The 22843-nt window shown below is 47.0% G+C and overlaps 1 protein-coding gene across 3 annotated transcripts in view; it reads right to left on the bottom strand.

Annotated features, from left to right (window-relative positions):
- Positions 1 to 20252, bottom strand: part of UBA1 (ubiquitin like modifier activating enzyme 1) — a 38234-nt gene extending 17982 nt beyond the window's left edge. Inside the window, exons 1-2 of one of the 3 annotated variants that reach the window (XM_083592103.1) lie at positions 20052 to 20252; positions 859 to 975 (exon numbers count right to left, since the gene is read on the bottom strand). In XM_083592103.1, coding sequence (XP_083448229.1) covers positions 859 to 975; positions 20052 to 20237 — 303 coding nt within the window. In that variant the 5' untranslated portion in view covers positions 20238 to 20252. Of the gene's footprint in view, positions 1 to 858; positions 976 to 11424; positions 13717 to 20051 lie in introns of those variants that run through there. The other 2 variants (XM_083592105.1, XM_083592104.1) reach the window with 2 other exon arrangements.
- Positions 20253 to 22843: the final 2591 nt, after the last annotated feature.

Raw genomic sequence — 22843 nt, 5'->3', positions numbered from 1 at the left:
ATGGAATTTCCAGCTGTATAGTTTGAGGCCTTTCCAGCTCAAATCAAGACCTGAGCCAGAATTAGGAATGAAGGCAGCTGTAAGTCATGCAGCTGGTGCCTTTATTCTCCAAATGACCTGCTGAATAAGGAGAAGGGTTCTCTTGCTGGTTGCCTGCTACTTGCACACATTATGGTAGGGCAGGAGAGCCTAATCTACACAAAAGCCTGAGGCTTAAGGCTGTAATGCTGGGCTATTGAGCATAACTGAAGGCTCCAAACAGTTGGTAGAAGCAGGATGTTTGGCTAGTTAATACTGATTTCCAATATATTCAGAGACAGTCCCAACCAGCTATTACATTTTACAGGAGTGTTGAGTTCTTGTGCTGATTTTACGATAGCTGCCTTGGACATCTGCTTGCAGATAACAAGGTTCCCAACAACTCCCACTGAGATCTACAAGGGGAGGAAGGTGGGGATGACTGCACTGTCAAGGCTGCAAGAGGTCTGTGAGCAAAATTCTGGGGCATGTCTAGTTTGCATCTAAATGATATCCCTGAGGCTGCCCTTTTGTTTTCTCTTGTGTAATTGTCACCTCAGAGGAAAAGGTAAATTACTGCTGCACCAAGAGACTACAGTAGTCAAATCTTTCTCACCCTCAGCCCTGACAGGGTGGCCCACCCTACACCCAAAAGATGGTGCAGAACTACACAAGTTCCTGGTGACAAACAGACCCTTTTTCTGTTCCACCCATCATGGCAACAAACCCTTCACTAATATCAAGACTGTGGGGTCTGACCTAGTTTCTCCTTGGAACAGATACTAAAGTTTCCCCACTAAGAATCAGGATGTAAGAAATGGGCTCAATACAAAGTCTTACGTTGGCAGGCGCCTCGCGCAGATCAGTCTGTACGGATTTGCCAGAGGAGCAGTTTGAACCCGTCTTCGTCTCCGAATCAGACAAGCGACGCTTCTTGGACAACGGCGAGCTGGACATCTGAATGCAGTAAAGGGGAAAATACAACTTGTTAAGAATACAAGGCTTGGTCTATAGCCTGCAAGGCACAAAGTCCCTTGATTGTGATGGCTTCTGGCAGCAGAATTCTGGCTCTGCCTAAATATACAAGACTGTCATTTCATGTGAAGCAGGGGTGAGAGGAAGCAAAACCTTTTGACTCTTGCAATGAATGGGTCATAAAAAGTGAAGGTCCCCTCGATGTTAGTCCTAAGCAGGTCTTTGCTGCCAAATGGGACACGCAGCTCCTTCATCTGAAGGACTGATACCACTGGCCTTTTAGGCTATGAAAAGGAGGCTATTCCATTGGAGGTACTCACTAGTATGTCCTAACAGTTAATATGATGTTGCAGCACTCACAGATTTCCCAAAGTGTTGGCTTAGGAAGTTCGGTGCTACCAAATGTCCTGTAAAGGTAAAGGTACCCCTGCCCGTACGGGCCAGTCATGACCGACTCTGGGGTTGCGTGCTCATCTCGCTTAAGAGGCCGGGAGCCAGCGCTGTCCGAAGACACTTCCGGGTCACGTGGCCAGCGTGACGAAGCTGCTCTGGCGAGCCAGCACCAGCGCAGCGCACGGAAACGCCGTTTACCTTCCCGCTATAAAGCGGTACCTATCTATCTACTTGCACTTAGGGGTGCTTTTGAACTGCTAGGAGGGCAGGAGCTGGGACTGAACGATGGGAGCTCACCCCGCCGCGGGGATTCGAACCGCCGACCATACGATTGGCAAGTCCTAGGCACTGAGGTTTTACCCACAGCACCACCCGCGTCCCTCCAAATGTGTTTTATTATCAACATAAAAAGACCCCCCTATTGCCTGCTGTTACTGAGAAGGAAATCTTAGACCAGGCATGTCCAAAGTCCAGCCCGGGGGCCAAATCCGGCCTGCTGGTCAATTTCTTCCACCCCCCCAAGCAATTATGAGAAATGAATCTGTTGCGGTCCCTCAGCACCTGCTGCTCATCTTGTTCTGCCCAGCAGCCAACGCTCCACCAAAGCCATTTCTCTTCACCAGGGAAATGGTGTTGCGGGCTTGTCATGGAGCTCTCCCCTGTGTCACTCCTTTGGTCGACCAATCTGGTCAGCCGGGGGCATGGCCTAACCCCACTTAAGCAGAGCGCAGAGGATCGGAGGACTTCCGGGGTGGCGCCTTCGGCAATGGCGGACTCCCTCTGAACCGGAGGGACCAGCTCCGCGCGAAACGGGTCTTTTCCGCTACGGCGAAGCGGGGACCCTTTAAAAAATCACAGGCGGATGAAGCCTGTGACCATGGGACTCGGCGGGCACCTTTAGCGCCCCCCCAACCCGCAAAGGAACCCATAAACGGGCTCCGAAGCGAAGAGGGGGGTGTAGCGCGGCGCTGTGAGTCTACTGCTTTTTCCGTGGAGCGAAGCCGCATAGCCGTTGCCGGAGAGTGCTGCCTTTTTCCTGGGACAATTTGGCATCTAAAGAATCACCCGTGAGTACTTAAAACTCGAACAATTGGACTTCAAACAAGGATTGGCCAGTAGAGAGGAATTGGACTTAAAATTTACTTCAATTTGGTACTGAAACGGGAAGGTCTAAACAGGAAGTCAGCCTTCCGTTTCTTTGTAGTCAGAATAAAGCAAAGATAACGTAACTAGAGCATAGAAATTCACCTTTAAAGGACTGGCTTTCATCATTTAAAACGTGGAACCCCCCTTCGGTAGCAGGAGAAGAAGGGGGACCTCTTTTTGGATTGTCTAAACCTGCAGAAGTGAGTTTAAAGTAAAGTAACTTTCCACCGTCCTGATCCTGGAGCGGAGTGTCAGGACTGACGTTTGAAGCTCATTGACCAGAGACAAATGTTTCTGACAGATAGTTAAAAGAAAAGTAACATAGTGACTCCATTGTTTCCTTTCGCATTTCAAAGGAACAAATATTGACTGAATATTTTAAAAAATAAACTTTGTTGCTATTGTTCTTAAAAGAAAGAATAAACAAGTTGTCCCCCTAGAGGGAGACTGTGAAATTGTAACCAACTTCAGGAGCTTGCAGCTGTTACAGATTACAATCGTGGGAAAGGACTTGTGACCTTGCAGGACAATGTTTTCAGAAGCTCTGTTGGGTGCTTTCTGTAAAATAAATGCCCTATTGGATCAGCTAAGCCAGAAGACGGACTTGATGACTATGCGACCAGAAATTTTGAACAGGCAGTAGGAAACTACATGGAGCCTACCCAGGAACTAAAACAGGAGTGTGCTATGACAGCACAGAAGAGAGAAGAGGATACTGCTGAATCCTGGGTGTCAGAAATGGAGGGACCTGCGGCCCTGCAGGATCATGAGCCTTTGGATTTGATAAATGAATTTGGAAAAAACCAGACTTGGAAAGATAAAGTTAGGTTTGGTTTGGAAATGGGGGGTTGGAATGACCCTCCCATGCCGGGATGTTTGGACTTTCTGAGTCTGGTAATGGGCCGTCAGATGTTTGGAGCTGTGGGGGCTTTTAATTTTGGAGGGAATCTGAAACAGGTGTCAAATATCACATGGAGTTTAGTCTGGACTATGGAAATGGGGCTGATCTGTTGAAAAGGGTCAAAAATATTACTAAGCTGGAGTTCCTACGAGTGGAAGGAAAATATGAAGAAGAGCCGCGGAAGGGACATGGAAGAGACTTGAGGGCTTCGGAAATAAGGACACCAGGTTAATGCGCTAGATAAATGGGACAAAAAGGACTGACAAAATCCGGAACCAGGAGGAAGGGACGCTGGATGAAGATTGGATTGTTTTACTTGTTTTTCTTTTATCATTAGGACTGCTTTAAAATAATTGATGAATGCTAGAAAAATGTTGAAATGGAACTACTTGGTTCTAGTAAAAATGTTTAAAGAATTACGTTAATGGTATGGTTATGAGAAGTCGGTAAAAATAAGATTTAAGTTTTAAGTTTCAAGGTTTGCTATAAGACAAGATGAAAATAGATTAAGATAATGTAAGGACAAAATATTATGAATTATGGATAGGATTTGCTGTGATAATTATTAACCAGGATACAAGAAAGGGGAGGAGGAGGAGGAGGTCAAAGAAAGAAGGTAAGGAAAGTTAAAAACTTGAGAATGATGGATATATTTTTTCTTTTTATTTTTCTGTTTTGTCTTCTTTTCTGTTTTTTCTGTTTTTTCTTTTTTATAATTTTAAAAAATCTTTAATAAATATTATTTAAAAAAATAATAAGCAGAGCGCAGAGGATCTTGCCGCTTTCTCTTCAGCATTGACGGAGAGCTGCAGCTCTCCAGCATTGACCCTCGCTGGACGCTCCTGGGAGTGGGTAATGTGTGCCCGTGTGAGTGGTGGAGGAAACAGCTGACGGGCGGGAAGATCACGTGGGGGGGCGCTCGGGGCAGCATCCTGTTCTCCTACCTCCCCCCTCCCTTCCATGGCTCCCCTGTGAGAGTTAAAGTGAGGGCAGGGGAGAAGAACCACGTAGATTGCCTTGAACTCCCTGGAGACAGGTGGAACAAAAATGGGAAGATAGGTGGATGGATAATGCTAGCTGCTGCTGCTGGTTGTTGTAGTCTCCATCACCTGGGGTACCAGGTTGACAAAGGCTGCTGTAGAGTCTCAGGCGTTGAAGCAGCCCAGGAAAGGAGATGCCACTAATAATGGACAGCTTGTTTCTTTGAACTTTGACCACAGACACTGTTCTATTCTGTCTCCTAAACACTGAAGTGTAAATGTAAGCTCAACCCAATAACCCTAACCCAATAATTTTACAGGGGAGCAATCCTTAAAAAAGCTCAACAACTTTGACCAGCCCTCACGCATGTTCACTTCATCAAATCTGGCCTAGATTAACCCACTGTGTAAAGCTGCTAAATCTCAATGTGGACATCTGAACCACATGACCTCATTCTAGGCTGCTCCCTCCCAGCAGAGTTCTCCAGCTCAGTACAGGAAGAATCATAAGTCACACAGACAGGGCTGGCAAGGGAGGGGCTGGATATGAGTCAGCTGGGAAACAATCAGCCTTAGCTGGCAGAGGTTAGATCATTCGGAATTTCCAAGCAATGGGCTTGGAAGATCAAGGAAAAGCAGAATGCAATCAGGTTCTCTCTTTACAGGTCCAAAGACCTCTCCCAACAGGGAGACTTTGTAGAGACGTGGCTGACCAACAAAGAACTCTAAGTGGAAAACTGGGACTTGGTCACACCATATAACAATGGTAATAATCTCTATGCCACTGGAGGTATGCAGGTAGATCCTAATATGTGCCTACTGAGAAATTACCGTACACCCCACTGAATTCAGCAGGACTAATTCCCTAGGAGTTTATGGTCAGGATCTCAGCTTATACTGAAAACCTCTTAGAATTATATGCAGTTACACTTATTTGATTTGAGATAATTCATTAGCTTTTACAATGTGTGAATTTATCCAAGTGGACCGAGTTCAAACAAGTTTCTTCATATAACCCTAGGCAGGTCAACTTTGGTCTTGTTTTGTCTACTGTTTCTTTTGACCTAAATTCCCATTTATGCATTTCAAAAATTTACAAAGCAATCCTGCGTATTCATACTTGCTTCAGGACATAAAGAGCATCCCCAAGGTACACCTAGCTCAGATTTTTTTGCAGTGATTCCTGGCAGGCACCAAGTAGTCCACTAGAAACTGGCCGATGATCTTTCAACAGACCATCGGCTACCTTCTGTTAATAGAGAGATCATAGGCAGGCAGAAGAAAGGTGAAGAAGAAATACCATCCAGCATCACAAACCAGTGGTGATGAAGGGAAAGACCACTACATCCCTACTTCCTCCCTGAACACCAATCCCAGTGCCCAGTGTCCTGAATCTGAGCCAGTTCTTTTGTACGGTGGCCGCTTAAATTCATCCACAAGTACTGCTTTTATTCTTGGGTCCCGAAACAGACAGCTGGGACAGTAGCCTGGGTTCCAGCACTCCAGTTGCAGCTTTGTCCTTATACTCCCACAGCATAAACAACTGCTTGCATTTCTGCAGAGCTACACCCTCTCTGCACCCCATACAGGAAGCCAACAGTGACACAGCAAGTTGGTGACAAGTGACTACATTTCTTCAACCAGGAGAAAACCAGGATCTGAAAGACATGTCAGAAAGAAGCACAAATGCAGCCTTCCAAGAGGCAAAGCAATCTACAATTTGCTCAATCTTTGACAGAATGTGACACACAAGAAAAGAGTACCTAGATCTAAAAGGTTAGAGGACAAGGAAAGAGAAAACAGGAAATAGGATTGGGCAGGACATGAGGACTTATCTGTTGTGTCTTGGGGTACTATAGAAAGGGCTTACTAAAACAGAAAATGAAATGGGGCTGAAGCGAACTTCGTTTCTGTTTTAAAAGAGAACTGAGGTACCTTAACAGCTAGCAAAGGGAATTCTAGGCTAGGATATATAGTACAGAAGCATCTCAGGACAAACAAGAACATAATTTAAACTATTTCTGCAATAAGGCAAAATACATGTTGGGTGGAATTCAATGTTGTGCTAAAGCGATTGTTCCATCAGTGCAATCATTTGGGCTTGTTAGACAGAACTTCCCCCACTCCTCCCTGGCACGCTGTTCTGGGGTGGGGGTTCTTCTTAACACCCTGAGCCAATTTCAGGGTGTTGGTGATAGAAGGGGGAAATCCCTGTTGCACAAGTGGAAGTTCTTGCACAGGCTTCCGCTTATGGGATTAATTTTTGAATCTTACCTATGAACGGTAAGCTTAAATGCATAACCAAAATAGAAGCCATTCCATGCAAACGGAAACCCAATTCAGTTCAGTTAAATTTGGGATACACACCACGACATAAATGGTACATAAAGATGTAAACTTTAATGCCTTGTTGTGTATTTTAAATTCAATGCTTTTATTTATTTTAATAAAATGTGCATTCACATTAAGGATTCTGAGACCTCAAAGAGTTTCTTCTTTTATATATATAGTAAAAGGAAGAAAGCTTTAGAATAGAAAAAAAATCCCTGATCAAAGAAGAAATCGTCTGCCAGCAAACTCAAAACTTGCATAACAGCCCAAAATCTGACCTGGTCTATTGACATAATTTTAAAGGTGTCCAGGTAGTGCGACAAATTTTACAGAAATCATTTAACTGTTCAAGTTATGGACTTTTAACATGCACGGAAACGACGAAATGTGACCCGCACATGTGCAGACGCGTCTTACGTTCTGTTCGGGATGTGAACGGGGTTCCGGAACAGATCGCCTTCGCATCCCGAGGTACCACTGTATTGGCATGGAGGCAACTGCCGAAAACTAACTTGTTCACCCATGCTTTCTCTGGGAGGTGAACTAGTGATTTGTTGCATTTTTGTACTTTTATCCAAGTATGTAATTTTGTTTTGTTCACCACCACAGTATTTTTTTCTAAATTTGGGCTGTAGTTAATTTTCTGCAAATGAATAAAATCAAACAAGATGGGGAATTTTGGCTTTCACAGATTTGGGACATACTGGAATATATGCACACACAGAGAGAGAGACAGATTAAAGGTTCTTTGTACTTTATCAGTTGCCTTCAGGAGAATCTGTAGATGGAAAACAGGTTCAATCTCATATGAATAAGCTAAACCACATGTCCTGCTAATGCAGAGAAGGTAATTTGCTGCAGTACCGGGAACCAAGAAACTGGCATCACAAATCCAGATACAACAACAAGCAATTAAAAAGGGACTGATGAGGAATCTTGCTATATTGTCGTCTAGAAGTTAAACAGAATTTAAATTCCCTTCCGACTTTCTGAGAAATACTTATTTTACTTAATTAGTTTAATGCAAAAGCTTGTCTTTACTTGGGTCCATGGTCCTGATAAGTTTCAGTCTTACTATGGTTTTGAGAGAGATGGTGCATCCTCTACGCAGGGAGGACTGACAAAAACCACAGCAGTCAGCTCTTTGATTAATAAAAGCAGGTAATCAGTGAGCTCAGCAATTTTCAGTGTGACTATTGTTTAAGAAGGTGCATCTCCAATGAGGAAAGTAACTCTAGCATGGTCCACCACATCCAATTGAATTAAAAGGCTACTGAACAATGTAATCATTTGGTGGAGAGCCCAAAAAGAGCTCCCACCTTCTTATTCACCTTACCCAATGTTGCAGCATATTTCTAGCACAGCAACAATAGACCCCAAAGATAAAACAGATTACAGTGACACCTCTGGATACACACACCTCTGGTTGCGTATCCTTCAGGATGCAAATGTGACAAACCCGGAAGTATTTTTCCAGATTTCACCGTGTGCGCATGCACCGAAGCGGTCCCTCTAGTTGCGGAAACCTCGGGATCCAACCGGAGCTCCGGAACGAATCCTGTCCGCAACCGGAGGTACCACCGTATAGGGAAAACTGCAAAGGGGTATATTAGTCTTGAGTTCGGAACAAGCAACAGTCTCGCCCAGTAGTTTTCCTATGAACCTTGGAATCCTTTGGAAGCTTATCAGCCCCTGATTAAAAGGTCAGCCGTAGAGAGCAGGTTTCTCACAAGGACAACTTTTTGAGCATTACTGATCTACCTCAGCAACTGAAAGCAACAGGGGAGTGTCAGGCACACTCTAGGATGCCCTCAATTTACAAAGGATAAAAAACCTGATTAGTACCACCCCCTGAACTAAGGCAGTACCCCAAAATGCTTCACAAATCCAGGAATTCTGTGGCAGATATGCTGTCCAGCAAATGAATTCATGTGCAAAACGGCGAAACAATTAACTACTGAAGAAAAATAAAGGAAAACTCAAGTTCCAATTGGTTTAACTGCAAGAACTGAAGGACAACCTGGGCACTCCTTGGTCGAACACTCCCAGCACCGAATGCTATTTCATCACGGGAAACAAGAGTGTATGAGATATTATTATCTGATAAAAACCAGCCTGATGGAAACATAAGAGCTGCAATAGTATGGGACTCTTCCTCAGAAATGTTTGAAGAAGTTTAACTCTTATTTGAACCCCAGATGGAGTATTCAACACAAGTAAGCCAGCCAGACGGTTTAATCTGAATGACTGTAGAACCAGCATGCAGGCACTTAGGCCAATGTGAAAAAACATGTTTGCACCTTGAATTTAGGTATGGCAAAACCAAACTAATCATGTTGACACGAGACCCATTTGGGGTGATGTGATAAGGCACATCAGATAGAACCTGGCATCTGAGAAAAATAATAAGCCAAAAAATATTCCAGGTCATAACTGATCATCCAGGCAAATGCTACAAAAAGACAAGGGAGGAAACAGAGTGAGATGTGATTTAGTCCTTTCCATACTTGACTGATATTACTGTGGCTATTTCCTTTTACATAAGTGCCCATTTGCAGAGGCCGACCATATGCAGGGAATCAGATCTTTGAAAGTTGGCACATGTAGCTGGTTGCTAAACAGAAACCGTTCACACTGAACACGGTTGTCAACTAATAAGTGATAACCAGGCCTCATAATCAAAATGCAAACTGTGGTGGGAGTTGGAGAAAACAGCTGATCTGAAAATTCCAACTAGTCAAGGACAATCTTTTAATCAGGATTAATATATTAATGGGGACGCGGGTGGCGCTGTGGGTAAAACCTCAGCGCCTAGGACTTGCCGATCGCATGGTCAGCGGTTCGAATCCCCGCGGCGGGGTGCGCTCCCGTCGTTCGGTCCCAGCGCCTGCCAACCTAGCAGTTCGAAAGCACCCCCGGGTGCAAGTAGATAAATAGGGACCGCTTACCAGCGGGAAGGTAAACGGCGTTCCGTGTGCTGCGCTGGCTCGCCAGATGCAGCTTGTCACGCTGGCCACGTGACCCGGAAGTGTCTGCGGACAGCGCTGGCTCCCGGCCTATAGAGTGAGATGAGCGCACAACCCTAGAGTCTGTCAAGACTGGCCCGAACGGGCAGGGGTACCTTTACCTTTTAATATATTAATAAATAGGGACTAACATCATTTGACTAGTACATTAAAAAAAAAAAGAGATTCTAATTGAGCCATCTGGAACCTAGACAGCAAAAGAGGCTAGCTAAGATGACTGTCCCTTGTCAAAATGTTAGTTCTGCGATACTAGAAGAGAAAGACATTTAAATCAATGTGGTTTCAGTCTGACAACTTTAGCACAGAAGCCTTTCAATTGTACCAAGGATGAGGAATAAAATTCCACCAACCTTATTTGCTTATTGTAAGCAGACCACTGATCACTCAAGATTAGGGGAGATAGAAGCAGTCTATTCCGAGTAGTTTGGTAAGAGGAAAGAATTATGAGATGGAACTGACAGATGATTCCTTAGCAAGGATGAAGTTCTACTCCTTTCCAAGCCTTCCTGCTACAAACCCTTCTGAGAATAAAGCTAAGATCCTTACTCTCCCTCTATAGATTTAGACTATGCAGTATCTGGCTGAGGTTAGCCATAAGTTAACAGTACTACTGATCAAGAAAATCAGGTCACTCATATAACATGTTGCAAGTTCTCGCAGAACTTTGACACTCAGTTGTTTCGAGCCACACCCAACCAGCTGCCATTTATCTTACACACTGAAGCCCATTCTAACAAAGGATGCCAATAAAGGGTCATAGTAAGGAAGGCAATTCATAGAATCATAGAATCAGAGTTGGAAGAGACCACAAGGGCCATTGAGTCCAACCCCCTAATTAAGTGGCAATTGTCCACTTAACCCAGGGGTCAGCAACCTTTTTCAGCCGTGGACCGGTCCACTGTCCCTCAGACCATGTGGTGGGCTGGACTATATTTTGAAGGGAAAAAATGAACGAATTCCTATGCCCCGCAAATAACCCAGAGATGCATTTTAAATAAAAGCACACATTCTACTCATGTAAAAACATGCTGATTTCCAGACCGTCCGCGGGCTGGATTTAGAAGGCGATTGTGCCGCATCCGGCCCATGGGCCTTAGGTTGCCTACACCTGACTTAACCTCTTGCTCAGGGTAAGTCAGGCACTATTCCTTCTGGGCAACAGCCTGCTAGACCTACATTCAAACTGCCCCGCAATACATATATTACAGGGATATGGATCAGTGATAAAGGCAACAATCCTGACTTCCCATGCTCTCCAGCCTAAAGAGACCTAACAGGAAAGTGGATTTCTATGCAGGAGGACACCTGAGCAAAAGAAGTTGCTGGTTCGTTTTGTGAAATTTGTACAGCCTCACAACCCTGTAACCAATAACGATGAGCATTTGCAATTATTTACCAGCTTAAATTTCTCTTCCGAAACTAAAGCAGCTCCCACCCCAAATCGAGCTTCCTTCAAAGGCATGCCATCTCCAGGCAAGCTTGAAAGAGCTGTTACTCTACTATTTGCCTCGTCCCATGTTTTGCACCTCCGCAATAATGGTAAGGATGGGGTATCCAGAGATCCCGGGCTCCCTTCTCCTTGGAATGAATCCCTTTCGCCCCCGCCAGGAGAGGCGCTAAAACGCTCCCCGTCCCCCGCTAGCCCCGCACTTGCCTGCTCCCATGGCTCCCAGCTGACTGACCCCCTGGATTTTTTATCCTGGCTCTTCTCTGCAATCCCCGCCCCCTCCATCCTGGGGGAAAAGAGAAGCAGCGAGGCCGCAGGCGCTTCCCGGCTTCCGCGAGGGGCGTCCCGGCCAGGCGCGTCACGCGAGGACCGAGAAGGAAGCGCCGCACCCTCCCGCTTCGGGGGGGGGCTCCTTTCAAGTTCTGGCAGAAAAGGGGCAAGTGGCGGGGGGCGGCATTTCGGAAGGAAGCGAACACGAGGCAGAGGCCAGTGACACAGAAACGCGGAAGGGCCCCCCGCCCCTCCCAGCCTGGCTCCTCAAGGGCGGGCCGCCGCCCCTTCTACGGAGCAGCGAGAGGCCAGGAGCCCGAGGGGCTGCGAGGGAGTCCGAAGGCCGAGGCCGGAGCGGCTGGGAGGGGGGCGGGGGGAAGAGTCCTTGTTTCTATGGCGACAGGCATCCTTGGGCGGGTTCTGTTTCTATGGAAATAGGGAGCGAGGAAGCCGAGAGCGACCCCCCCCGCCGTTACCAATGAGGCTGTGTCAGGCCCCGCCGCGGCCGCCGCTGCTGCCGAGTCACCGCTCCGCGCTGCTGCCGCTTCCTCCTCCTCTTCCGACCCGCACGGACACAAGATGGCGGCGGCCGGGCCCGGAACAAAAACCTCCTCAGCGCCGCTCCGCTCCCCTCCAAGCCGCACAGAGCCCCGCCCGGCCCTCGGAGCGACCCCATTGGGCTAGGCCTGTGCCCCTCACAGGTACCGCGCGCCCGGATAGGCTGGCGCGGGGAGGCGGTCGGTCGCCGGCCCCGCCCCGTGACCTGGAGACCTGCCTCCTTTTATGATGAAAGCCCCAGGCAAGGGAAGCCCCGCCCTCCCGGCTCGGGAAGCGGGGCGGGACTTTCCGTTTCGGTGGCCCCGCCCCATGGCAATGCACAGGCTGCAGCTCAAGGTCTCAGCCCACATGAGCGTTGGCGGCTTCAGTCCTATTGCTCCCCTCATCAGCAGGTGAGCCCCGGACTGCAAGCCGCTCAGGGCAGAGACCTGTCCTCTCCCCCTTCTGTCAAGAGCAGCGCAGCAAATCGTCATTCATTAAACAGTGTGGAAAAAGCTTAGGAAGAACAGTGGACTCTCATTCCTAGGCAGTTTTTAAGCAGAGCTTGGGTGGCCATCTGTCATTGCAAGGGGTTGGACTGGATGACCCTGGGGACCCCTTCTAACTCTACCAGGCCATGATTCATTGTTGACACAGTCACCAACTGCAAAGTCCTCATACAAAAAGGCATCGGTTAGTTTTCAGTGAGTCCCTGGATTTCACTTCATTTTTGCCACAAGACAGCTACTCCTACTATAAAACCAAGGTGCAGCCAGAAAGAATGGGGCACTTAAAACTCTTTGTGCAAATCTTCCTTTTCTTGTGGAGCAACCTATGCTTTGTTGTTTAGTCGTTTAGTCTTGTCCGACTCTTCGTGACCCCCTGGACCAGAGCACGCCAGGCACTCCTGTCTTCCACTGCCTCCCTCAGTTTAGTCAAACTCATGCTGGTAGCTTCGAGAACACTGTCCAACCATCTCGTCCTCTGTCGTCCCCTTCTCCTTGTGCCCTCCATCTTTCCCAACATCAGGGTCTTTTCCAGGGAGTCTTCTCTTCTCATGAGGTGGCCAAAGTCTTGGAGCCTCAGCTTCACGATCTGTCCTTCCAGTGCGCACTCAGGGCTGATTTCTTAAGAATGGATGGGTTTGATCTTCTTGAAGTCCATGGGAGCCTCAAGAGTCTCCTCCAGCACCATAATTCAAAAGCATCAATTCTTCGGCGATCAGCCTTCTTTATGGTCCAGCTCTCACTTCCATACATCACTACTGGGAAAACCATGGCTTTTAACTATACGGACCTTTGTTGGCAAGGTGATGTCTCTGCTTTTTAAGATGCTGTCTAGGTTTGTCATTGCTTTTCTCCCAAGGAGCAGGCGTCCTTTAATTTCGTGACTGCTGTCACCATCTGCAGTGATCATGGAGCCCAAGAAAGTAAAATCTCTCACTGCCTCCATTTCTTCCCCTTCTATTTGCCAGGAGGAGATGGGACCAGTTGCCATGATCTTCGTTTTTTTGATGTTGTGCTTCAGACCATATTTTGCGCTCTCCTCTTTCACCCTCATTTAAAGGTTCTTTAATTCCTCCTCACTTTCTGCCATCAAGGTTGTGTCATCTGCATATCTGAGGTTGTTGATATTTCTTCCGGCAATTTTAATTCTGGCTTGGGATTCATCCAGTCCAGCCTTTCGCATGATGAATTCTGCATATAAGTTGAATAAGCAGGGAGACAATATACAGCCTTATCGTACTCCTTTCCCAATTTTGAACCAATCAGTTCAAGCCTATGCTACGGCACAGAATTAGTGTCTGCAAGGACTAATTGAAAGCTCGACAATGCAATTAAGAGTCAAACTGTCCCCAAGAAATAAACTCCCAAATTTAAAAAGGCGGGGTAGAAAAAATAAGATGATTATGATGATATCTGCTCAATATCAATAAAAGGCTGGTGCTCAAAACAGAAAAAGCAGAGCAACTGCATCCAAATATGTACCCATTTTCTGCCTTTTATTCTCTTGGGCCAATGGGTCAACTACTTGCAATTCCAAAATATTTTGGAGCACAAGCAGGCAAAAATAAAACAAAACTTCTAGCAACAATAAATGAATGCTCCTTGGAACTCACTGCTACAGAATGTTGCAAAACATGGGACAAAAATCCAGAGGACAGGACTATAACTGATGAGGATAGGACCCTTATTCATGGTATCCATTAACCTCTGGTCCATCTTCATTAATGGGGTGCTGCTTTTAAACACATTTTCATACTTTTATTTACTCTTTTGTGGGGCTCCTCATAATCTTTCATCCAAAAGACTGACCTGATGCACACCTACATCATGTGCTCCTCCTGGGCCCTGTCACTCACAATCTGTCTAAGCTTTATCCAACAACATCCACTGAAGCCTCCAAATCTGGCCCAATCAGATTTGCGGAGTGAGGATCAGATCCACATTAATTTTTTTGTCCTGGAATAATCTAGCAGTCATCATGCTATATTAAGGCTCCAATGCAGAAGAGAACACAATGAGTGGACGTTATTGTAAGCATAATATGAGGTAAGCTTTCAGTTTCAATTTTTTTTGTTTTGTTTACTAAATACAAGTAAAATTAACATGCTAAATTAGATCATTCTCTAGGAGAGCAGTCGCCAGCCTGGCACCTAGACAACCATCATCCCACCTGTTCTGAACAGAAGAGAGGTGCAAAGAGCTAAGGTGCCTTCCCTCCCCATTGATGGGCAATACCCACACCATTTTGCATTCCTGTCTCCATTCCTGCTCTATTTTAAACATGCCAGCCACTGTGTGTTATGTCACACACCCAATACAGCCATTTTGTGACTGGCACCCATGGCCCTTTCTCAAACTTCCAAACAGGCCTGCTGGCTCAAAAAGGCTGGTGACCCCTGCTCTCAGACAGCAGAAATGTTTCTGATGCAGGTTACCCAATGCAAATCACCCTATTTTACAATTCAGAATGTTTCAGAAACTAATTGTTGCCCATGACCATAACCAGCAACTTAAATCAGTGTCAAAACAGGCTGCCACAAATATGCACGTTATAGTTGTGATTGCTCCTACTGCCTATCACAGGACCTCGGGGAGGAAGGAACCCAGTGGCATCACTCATGCCATACTCATGTGCCAGAAAGACAAACATTCCAGGCCACAAAACCCAACTCATTCAAGGCAAGGACAAGAGAACATAAGCAGAGGTGGTTCTGGGGGTGCCCTCCCAGTGCTAGAAACAAGTCCATATAATCAACAGAACTAGGAAGATCTACTCTCTAGTGAGCAATATCTGATTGGGCCAGATTTGGAGGCTTCAGTGGATGTTGTTGGATAAAGCTTAGACAGATTTGTGAGTGACAGGGCCCAGGAGGAGCATGAAGATCAGTTAAATGAAGCTGAAGGCTTGTATTCCCTTTCTTGGAAACAGGCCCAACTGAACTCAGTTGGACTTACTTCTAAGTAAACATGTATAGAATTGTGCTATGAGAGCCCTATGATCCAGGGCAGAAATGCATTCTTTAATTACGGTATATACCTATATGGCTTTTCAAGAAAAATTCTTCCCAAAGCTATTTACAAGCCACGATCTAGGACCATAAAACACCACAAAATATCAAAACACTATTTCAAAATACAGTGGTACCTCTGGTTACGTACTTAATTCATTCCAGAGCTCCGTTCTTAACCTGAAACTGTTCTTAACCTGAAGTACCACTTTAGCTAATGGGGCCTCCCGCTGCCGCCGCGCGTGATTTCTGTTCTCACCCTGAAGAAAAATTCTTAACCCGAGGTACAGCGGAGTCTGTAACCTGAAGCGTGTGTAACCTGAAGTGTATGTAACCCGAGGTACCACTGTAATACCAAAACCAATGCCAATGCAGCAAAATCTGGCAAAAATGGTGGAGTTCTGCAAGTCAGGTTAAAGTAGCTGCTAAAGGCAGGTCTTAAAACCTACCCCGCAGGGGGCTTGCCAGATGAGCCATGGCATTTCATTTCGCAGTTGTGGAGCCACCACTGAGAATGCCCTTATCCACTTGCATGCCAATCTAGCTTCATTTATAGAGTGGCATCTTCCTTTGGGGAAGAGTCATAGTGGTAGAGCATCTGCTCTGTAGTTCAACTGCAGGCATCTCCAGGCAGGCCTGGGGAAAACCCACCTGAAACCCTGAAGAGTCATTGCTTAGTCAGTGGACCTCCAGCCTCTAGACCTCATTAGGCCTGTCGGGTCACTTCAGCCAAGCCAAGACCAGCTGCCCTCCAGGGAGTCTGCAGCTGACTGACGGTGCCTGCAAAGCGTTGGAGAAGCCCTTCCCACTAGTAAGCGGTCCCTATTTATCTACTTGCACTTGGGAGTGCTTTCAAACTGCTAGGTTGGCAGGCACTGGGACCGAACGACGGGAGCGCACCCCGCCACGGGGATTCGAACCGCCGACCATACGATCGGCAAGTCCTAGGCGCTGAGGTTTTACCCACAGCGCCACCCGCGTCCCACCACTGTATATGGAAGTTTATTTAATATTTTTATTAAATCTACTACTTCTTTACATTTTAAGGCCCTCCACCACCATGGGGAGGCCCAGCAAGGCCCTCTGATGCTGTGGGGAGATACGCAGGAACCTCTTCCGCCACAGGGAGACCCTGCAAGGCCCTTCGCCACCGCAGATATATATCATGATATATCGAGATAGTGTGATTTTAGCTGGTTATATACCAGCTAAAAATGTTGAAAACCAGATAGTGCCCTAGTTGGCTGGCTGGGGCTCATGGGAACTGAGGTCCAGCAATGTCTGGAGGGCCACAGGTTCCTCTCCGCTGCCCTAAAATATCAGACTCCATTCTCAGCTGGATTTATCCAACTCTCTCAAACAGCAGTTGGGGTAAGCAACCATTAGAGACAGTCTATGATGATCAAGAATCTCTGTTGCTGGACCAGAAGTATTTACCCATTCTCAGCTGCCAGTAAGAAAAAAGCTAAATGTATGTGTGGGGAATGACCTGGGTTAATGCATGTTTGTGCAGGGGAAGGAAGAAAAGTGGCCAAAGGGAGGCCGAGTTAGGCTTTTTGCTCCTTAACAAAGGGAACAGTGTGAGAAAATCTTTGTCAAGCATTGTTAGTGTCTCATCAGAGTCTGAGTTAATGGAATTTGATGAGGACTCTTTCCCTGTGAACTAAAATGATTTTAGGGCATTTTCCACAAGGGTTTTTGCAGGGTTGAGGAGAAAAGAACATATCTGAAGTTGTTTTCAAGATCTATACTGGATACTCTGATAGGTATGCAGCATAGTAATTCTTAAAAAAATAAATAAATTCAAATGCTACACAGAATCACAAACTTGTAGGACACAAATATTGGTGACTTTTGCACCTTGAATTTAGTGTCTGGAACAGTTAATATTTTCCCAACATGGCTAGACAAAGAGAGCATTTTAGGGAGTTGTTTGAATCCCAAACCTGACATGGAATTCTCCAGGAATGGGATGGGGGGCAGGTTGGGCAAGTCAAGGAAAAAGTACTTGTTGCTGCAGATCCACTTTGAGGAATGAGGGAGGCAGATGGGCCTGGGCCTCTCAACAGGTTCTTTTGTGCCCCTTTTTGCCTCAAGGCTGGCAGCTGAGAAGAGTTTGGATTTGATATCCTGCTTTATCACTACCCAAAGGACTCTCCAAGCGGCTAACGTTCTCCTTTTCCCTTCCTCCCCCACAACAAACACTCTGTGAGGTGAGTGGGGCTGAGAGACTTCAGAAAAGTATGACTGGCCCAGCAGCTGCATGTGGAGGAGCGGAGACACGAACCCGGTTCCCCAGATTACAAATCCACCGCTCTGAACCACTACACCACAAGGGAGCAGATTTAACTCAGGGGCCTAAAGCTGACAAATTTTAAGGCCACACACACAACACAAAGTACACAGAGCACAGCTGGCATCCTGGGGTATTTCAGTACATGAAGCAGCTCAGTCAAAAGTTGCCATAAACCATCTCAGCTAGCCTGCTCTGAGTCTGTTGCCTTCTTGATCCACAGTTTTACTCCTGCACAAACTTTTTATAACTAGGATCTTCTCTAGGATCTCTTGACTCAATATAAAAAACTATTCCACTCCCCTCTTATTGTGACCACATCTGGTAAACTGTCTTAATTCATTCTAGTTTTAGTTGTCAGGATTCAGGTAGGTAGCCATGTTGGTCTGACACAGTCAAAATAAATTAAAAAATTGTCCAGTATCACCTTAGAGAGCAACTAAGTCTCTAAGTTGGTCTCTAAGGTGCTACTGGACATTTTATTATTATTATTATTATTAGTTGTCAGGATTGAGGCTGATGGGCACCCTTTTTATATTTTGGCTCTACATGGGAATTCTTCAGTTCAAATGCAACCTCATTGGCATTCCTCCCTCCCACTATCTGCAGTATGGGAATATTATTGCCTTGCCAGGGCTGTTGTAAGAATGACCAAGATAATGTATATGAAGCATTTTAGATGCTGAAAAATTCTATAACTCTCAATTATAATTAATGCTACTGTACAAATGATAATAATAGAGAGAACATTAAAAGTGGTATTGCATTATACATTGCATTTGCATTCCTTCCCTTAAGGTTATCAAAATGGCACCTATATTTACAAATAATTATATTTATAAATATGAAAATTAAGTTGATTCTTTGACTTTTGATTACCTAGACAATTTTTAAAAACTAATACCTTTATTCAATTAACAGTCCCCTATATTTGAAGGGGGAAATTCAAGGTCCAATTTATAAACTTTTAGGGAAACAAAGTAAACAAAAACTATTTCAGGAGCAAAAGGCACTAGCATATGAATGCATCTAGGTAGCTGTTCAAGAACAGGAGGCTGCTTACAGATACTATGCCATCCCTAGAGAAGTTGTTACAGTCTCTTGAGATTAGGTTCTTAACCAGCTCCCTTCTTACAAGTCAAGGAAACAGAAAGCATAGAAAAGGGTCAAACCATATAAGCCAGCAGGTCTGGATCATCCATATTACTTGGCCCAATTCTCCCCTTCCTCCCCAAGCTGAGAATGAAACATCCATTAATGATTGAAATAAAAAATGTCAGCACACAAGGCTGCCTTGATGTCCTGCTATTTGACACAGAGACCTGATTCCTAACCCTAGAAATGTGATTCACAGGTAGCCAACCCTCAGACAGGAGTCTGCAACATATTGGAAAACAGAAAACCAGCGGACACAGACTTGAAGCCAGATTTTTGTCTGGCAATACAGCCCATTCACCAGCACAGTAAAACTAGGGGGTGGGGGCAGACCAAGCATTGACAATGGCTGGAGAGGAACTTCAGCACACTTCAGAGAGACTCTGTCTCGTACCTTTGGGTTTTCCTTCCAAAAGAAGGAAACTAGGTTTAGAAATTGGAACAGGCTTATAGCTGTACTAACAACAGTCCTTGCTTGAGGAGAAACAATCTGGAGACTAAAAAAATGGAGGGCAGGAGAGGAAGGAGCCTGCAAAAGACCAAAGGTGCATAAAAGCTCAGTTGGCAGAGCGTGAAACTCTTGATCTCAGGGTTGTGGGTCCCACATTGGGGGAAAGATTCCTGCCTTGCATGAGCCTCAGGGCCCTTTCCAACTCCACCTTTCAGGATCCTATGATCCTTGACCCTTTTCTTGCAATGACAGGTGTCACCTAGGCTGCCAGGGGAAGCTGGCTTCGAGTGCCTGGCGGGCACGGAGACACGAAAGGGCTCGGGGCCTCTCCCTCCCTTGCCCCCCCCCCGCAGGTCGCGCGCGGCGCGCTCACAACGATGGCCGAGCCTCGGCGCTGAGTTCCGCGGTGGCTTCCCAGGTGCCGAGGGGGCGCGAGGGGAGGGGGCTCCGGGAGGGGAAAGGCGGCAGGATGTCCGGCTTGGGAGCAGCCATTCGCCCAGCCCGACCCCGCGCGGGGGAACGCGCCCCAAATGGAGGGGGTTGTGGGGGGGGCGGTCGCGGACTTCTCCCTCCCTCCCCCCCGGCCCGCCCCCCTCTCCCCGCCCGGCTCTCACCCCCCCTCCGTGCGCCGCCTGCGTCCCCGCTCCGCTCCGGCTCCGGCTGCTGCTCCCGCCGCCGCCTCTGACGCCGCGCGCCGCCGCCCCCCGCGCCGAGGAGCGCGCCGGCCGAGACCACGCGGGCCGAGGGGGGGCGGGGTCCCTCCGCGCCCCCAAGCCGAGCTGCCGGGCGTCCCGCCGCATTTCCCGGGCCGCGGCGCGGCGGGGTCGGGGCCTTGGCCTCCTCTCGGGTTCCTTGAGGGAAAAGGGCGCTCGGGCGGGCACGGAGGGGAAGCTCAGAGGGGGAACCCCCCCCCGCACGCCCCACTCGGGTGGTTCGGCTCGGCCGGCGGGGCGGGGCTGCGGTGCCTCCTGGGAAATGTAGTTGCCGGTCGCCTGGAGGGGCGAGGGAGCACGTGGCTCCTGATGTCGCGCAGAAGCACGTGGCGGGAGGCGGAGGGGGAGGGGCGGGAGGATCTCGCGCAGAGAGCAATGTACCGGACAGGACGCAATCCAGGATGGAGATAGACGCAGTGCTTTTTTTCTAAAAAAATGTCTAGGGGTTTTCTCATTTTCCTACTTATATCGAAATACTGCCCCTCAATGATGGGGTGCAGCGCTGGATCTCGCGTCACGCTGAGGGAACCAGTGTTTGTCCACAAACAGCTTTTCCGGGAACGCAACGGAACACCGTGATGGAAACCAGAGCTCACGGAAACGCCGCTTACCTTCCTGCCGCAGTGGTACCTATTTATCTACTTGTACTGGTGTGCTTTTGAATTGCTAGGTTGACAGGAGCAGGGACAAAGCAACAGGAGCTCCCCGGTTCAAACCACAGTGCCACCCGCTCCCTCACCACTTCCACAACATCTACCAGAGCTTGGACTGGGGCCTGGATGGATCTTTGCCCCTCTTGGCTAATGAAATCCATCAGGGAGCAGATCTATGTGGGCCCAGGGGGTGGTCAGTGCCTCTTTATGAGAGGGGTGGTTCCTGCCAAGTTGAAGGTGGCAGTGAAAGGAGCGCTTCTTGAGACACCATCCCTAGATCCTAAGAACTTAAGTAATCACCAGCCAGTTGCCAATATCCCTTTCTTAGGCAGTGTTCTTGGGCTGGTGGTCACTGACCAGATCCAGGAGCTCTAGATCCATTTCAATCAGGGTTTAGGCCTGGTTTTGGCACAAACTGCCCTGGTCACTTTATATGATTACCTCTGTCAGGAGAAAACTAATCCTCCTTGATTTCTTGGTGGCTTTCCATTTCATCAACCACTGTATTCCCCTGGAGAGGCTATCTGAGTTGGGATGCTTGGGGACTGTTTTTCAGCAGTATGGGACCTTCAATATGAGGTCCTTCAAAGCTCAATTCTATCCTCCATGTTGTTTAATATCTATATGAAGCTGCTGAGTGTAGTCCTCCGGAGTTTTGGAGTGTGTTGTCAGCAGTTTGACACACAGAATGCTCTTCCTTTCCCCTGCAACCATAGCCAACCACAATGTATCTGGGATTTGGAAAACCAGCCCTCATGGTAGAAGAGGCAGCTTCAGTTGGTCCCAACCATTTTCTTTAGGGAAATTTGTGTTTCAGATAAGAGACTGAACATAGGAAGAAAAGGAAGTGGCAGGGAGACAGCTTAATTTGAGTCAAGAGTTTCTGGCTGTCCATTTTCAATGACTGAGGTTTACTGTATAACATAAGGAGAAAGCGCCCAAGAGTGAGAAGAGAAGAAAGAGCAAGAGAAGAGGCCTCCGGCATCCCATTCTCACAGGAGCTGAGCAGGTGCCTGGGGGGAGCCCCAAGCAGGACCCGAGTGTCTCAGCCGCCTCCCCGTAGGTGATTCCCAGCAGCTGATCTTTAGAGGCAATACTGCCTCCAAAACGGAGACAGAACATTGTTGACATGACTAGTAGCCGTTGTCCTCCATGAATTTGTCTAATCCTCTTTTAAAGCCATCCAGATTGGTGACTCTCACTATGCCTCCTCATGAGAGCAAATGTCATAGTTTACCAGTGCCCTGTGTGAAGAAGGACTTTCTTCTGTTCTGAATCTTCCAACATTCAGCTTCATTGGTTGGCTCTAGTATTATGAGAAAAACTTCTCACTATCTGCTTTCTCCACACCAAGCATCTTCACACATATTCTCCACCTCTGTTGTGGCCCAACCCTTGCTTCTTCTTTTTCTGAACCCTGTCTGCGTGGGAGAGTTGCTCTTGAGAATTTCATCTGGACCTTTTCCAGCTCTACAATATCCTTTTTGAGGTCAGGTGACCAGAACTCTACACGTTATACCAAGTGTGGTTGCAGCACAGATGTATAACTGCATTATGATATTGGCAGTTTTATTTTCTGTTCCTTTCTTAATGACTCCTAACATGGAATTTGGCTTTTCAAGCTGCCACATGCTGCTCAGCAGCATCACCAGCCCATCCACTACAACTCCATTCCTTGTCAGTCACCACCAGTTGAGACCCCATTACCATATATTTGAAATGGGGGAATTGCACACTTGCTTCCAGGACAGCATGTGCCTAGGCTGGCTTGAGCTCAAAAACATCACATTTTTAATTTTTTAAGAATCTATGAACAGAAAGGCCAATGTCATTCTAGATTATTCCTTTGGTTTGGTCTAGGGAGGTACTTAAGACTCTCTGCCTGAAGCCTTGGGAAAGCCATTCACAGTCACTAGAAATACTGAGCTAAGGCGGACGAACAGGCCGTTTTAGTATAATGAAGCCTCCCTCTGCGCTTGCTTTTCTCACATTTGGCTTGCTTCAGCCCCAGAAGAGTCCTCTGCTGTTTAAAGAAATAAG

Source organism: Podarcis filfolensis, assembly GCF_964270895.1.
Source record: "Podarcis filfolensis genome assembly, chromosome: 17".
NCBI classification, from domain to species: Eukaryota; Metazoa; Chordata; class Lepidosauria; order Squamata; family Lacertidae; genus Podarcis; species Podarcis filfolensis.
The sequence above is the reverse complement of the archived record's forward strand: the minus strand, read 5'-3'. Positions and strand labels throughout refer to the sequence as shown.